General features: G+C 56.5%; 1 protein-coding gene across 1 annotated transcript in view; it reads left to right on the forward strand.

The window, feature by feature from the left end:
• The window catches only part of ETH_00006065 (DNA polymerase I, putative), a gene marked incomplete at both ends in the record, with an annotated part of 4,877 nt that overhangs the window by 894 nt on the left and 2,233 nt on the right, over window positions 1-1,750 (forward strand). Inside the window, 4 exons of the mRNA XM_013376148.1 lie at window positions 230-360; window positions 554-690; window positions 894-1,002; window positions 1,228-1,476. Coding sequence (XP_013231602.1) covers window positions 230-360; window positions 554-690; window positions 894-1,002; window positions 1,228-1,476 — 626 coding nt within the window. The remainder of the gene's footprint in view (window positions 1-229; window positions 361-553; window positions 691-893; window positions 1,003-1,227; window positions 1,477-1,750) is intronic.

Raw genomic sequence — 1,750 nt, forward strand, 5'->3', positions numbered from 1 at the left:
GCTGCAGCAGCAAACCCTAAACCCTAAACCCTAAACCCTAAACCCTTGGGCGCAGACCCTAAACCCTAACCCCTGGGGCGGGGCCGTGGGGTGGTCTACAGAGCGCTCGCGTTCTAACCTTAAAGTTCAAACCGTTTAGGGTTTAGGGTTAAGAGTAATCTCTTTGGGGCGGGTTTGGGGTTCGGGGTTTAGGGTTTAGGGTTTAGGGTTTAGGGTTTGTGGTTTGCAGCACTTGGTGCTGTCGGCTTCTTCGATGTTTCTCTGATGGCGTGGCTGTGGGCCCCCGAAGACCCTGAGATATCTGCTGCTGCTGCAGCGATAAACACTGCAGCAGCAAAACTCAACTTGCCGCAGATCCTTGTGCGCTTTCGGGTTTAGGGTTTAGGGTTTAGGGTTTGGGGTCTAGGCTTTGGAGGGCGGAGGGCGAAGCACCAGATGTACTGAGCGAGCGCTTCCGCTTCCGGGCTTTGAACTGGAGGCCAGTGGTCAAGGCTCAAGCCTCTAGGGTTTATGATTTAGGGTTTAGGGTTTAGGGTTTAGGGTTTGCGTTCAGGAGGGTTTGTCGCCCCTGGACACGGGGGTTTCTGCTGCTGAGAGTTTCCTTTGGGCGAATTGCCTCAAAGCGAATTCCGCCACAGCAGCAGCAGCTGCTGCGCTGGGGCCCCACATGCTCTCTGAGGGTTTATGCAGGTCCCTAAACCCTAAACCCTAAACCCTAAACCCTAACCCTAGGCAGGGTTTCGCGGGCGCCGGTGCATCACCGCGGGTGCAGCAGGCCCCAGCCACAAGGCTCTCCGACGCCACTCTCTATTCAGCCTCTGAGTCGCCTACGACATAGAGTTTAGGGTTTAGGGTTTAGGGTTTGGGGTTTAGGGTTTAGGGTTTGCGCACAGGGTTTTGGTGGAGCAGGAGGGCCCCGTGGCGCTGCTGCTGTCCCTAATGGAGGCCACAGGCGTTGCCTGCGACGAGTCTGTTGTGGCGCCCCACAAGGAGAGGCTGCAGGTGGGGTTTAGGGTTTAGGGTTTAGGGTTTAGGGTTTGTCGTTTAATGGTTAGGGTTTAGGGTTTAGGGTTTCTCGTTTAGGGGTTAGGGTTTAGGGTTTAGGGTTTGTCGTCTAGGGCTCAGGGTTCTGGGTTTAGGGTTTGTCGTCCAGGGCTTATAGTTAAGGGTTTAGGGTTTGTCGCCTAGGGTTTAGGGTTTAGGGTTTACGGTTTGCGGGTGCTTCAGGCAGAACTCGAGCACCTTGCTGCTGCTTGCTGCGCGGCTGTTGGCTTTTCTTTTTCTCCTTCTTCTCCTAAACAAGTTGCAGACCTCATTTACAACAAACTCAAACTGGGGCCCCCCAAAGGGGGCCCCCCGGGGGGCCCCCCAGGGGGGCCCCCAGGGGGGCCCCCCCGGGGGCCCCTGGAGGGGCCCCCTGGAGGGTTTCAAGTGGAGGGTTTGAAGCAGCAGTGCACTGATGACAATGTTCTTCAAGTAAACCCTAAACCCTTGGCCCTGTGCGCTGCATTTGAAACCCTTGGAGCCCAAACCCTAAACCCTAGGGGCGTCCCAGTGGCTCTCTAAACCCCAAACTCTCCGTCTCCAAACCCTAAACCCTAAACCCTAGCTGCTGCGGGGCCTCCTGCTGCAGAGCCTGCGAGAGAGCCACCCGGTGGTGCCGCTGCTGCAGCGCTATCGGCAAATAGCGAAGCTTTACTCCACTTTCTTGGCTCCCCTAACCCCCGTAAACCCTAAACCCTAAACCCTA

The sequence above is a fragment of the Eimeria tenella genome, genomic scaffold, assembly GCF_000499545.2.
Source record: "Eimeria tenella Houghton genomic scaffold, Eth_scaff32, whole genome shotgun sequence".
Classification (NCBI taxonomy): Eukaryota; Apicomplexa; class Conoidasida; order Eucoccidiorida; family Eimeriidae; genus Eimeria; species Eimeria tenella.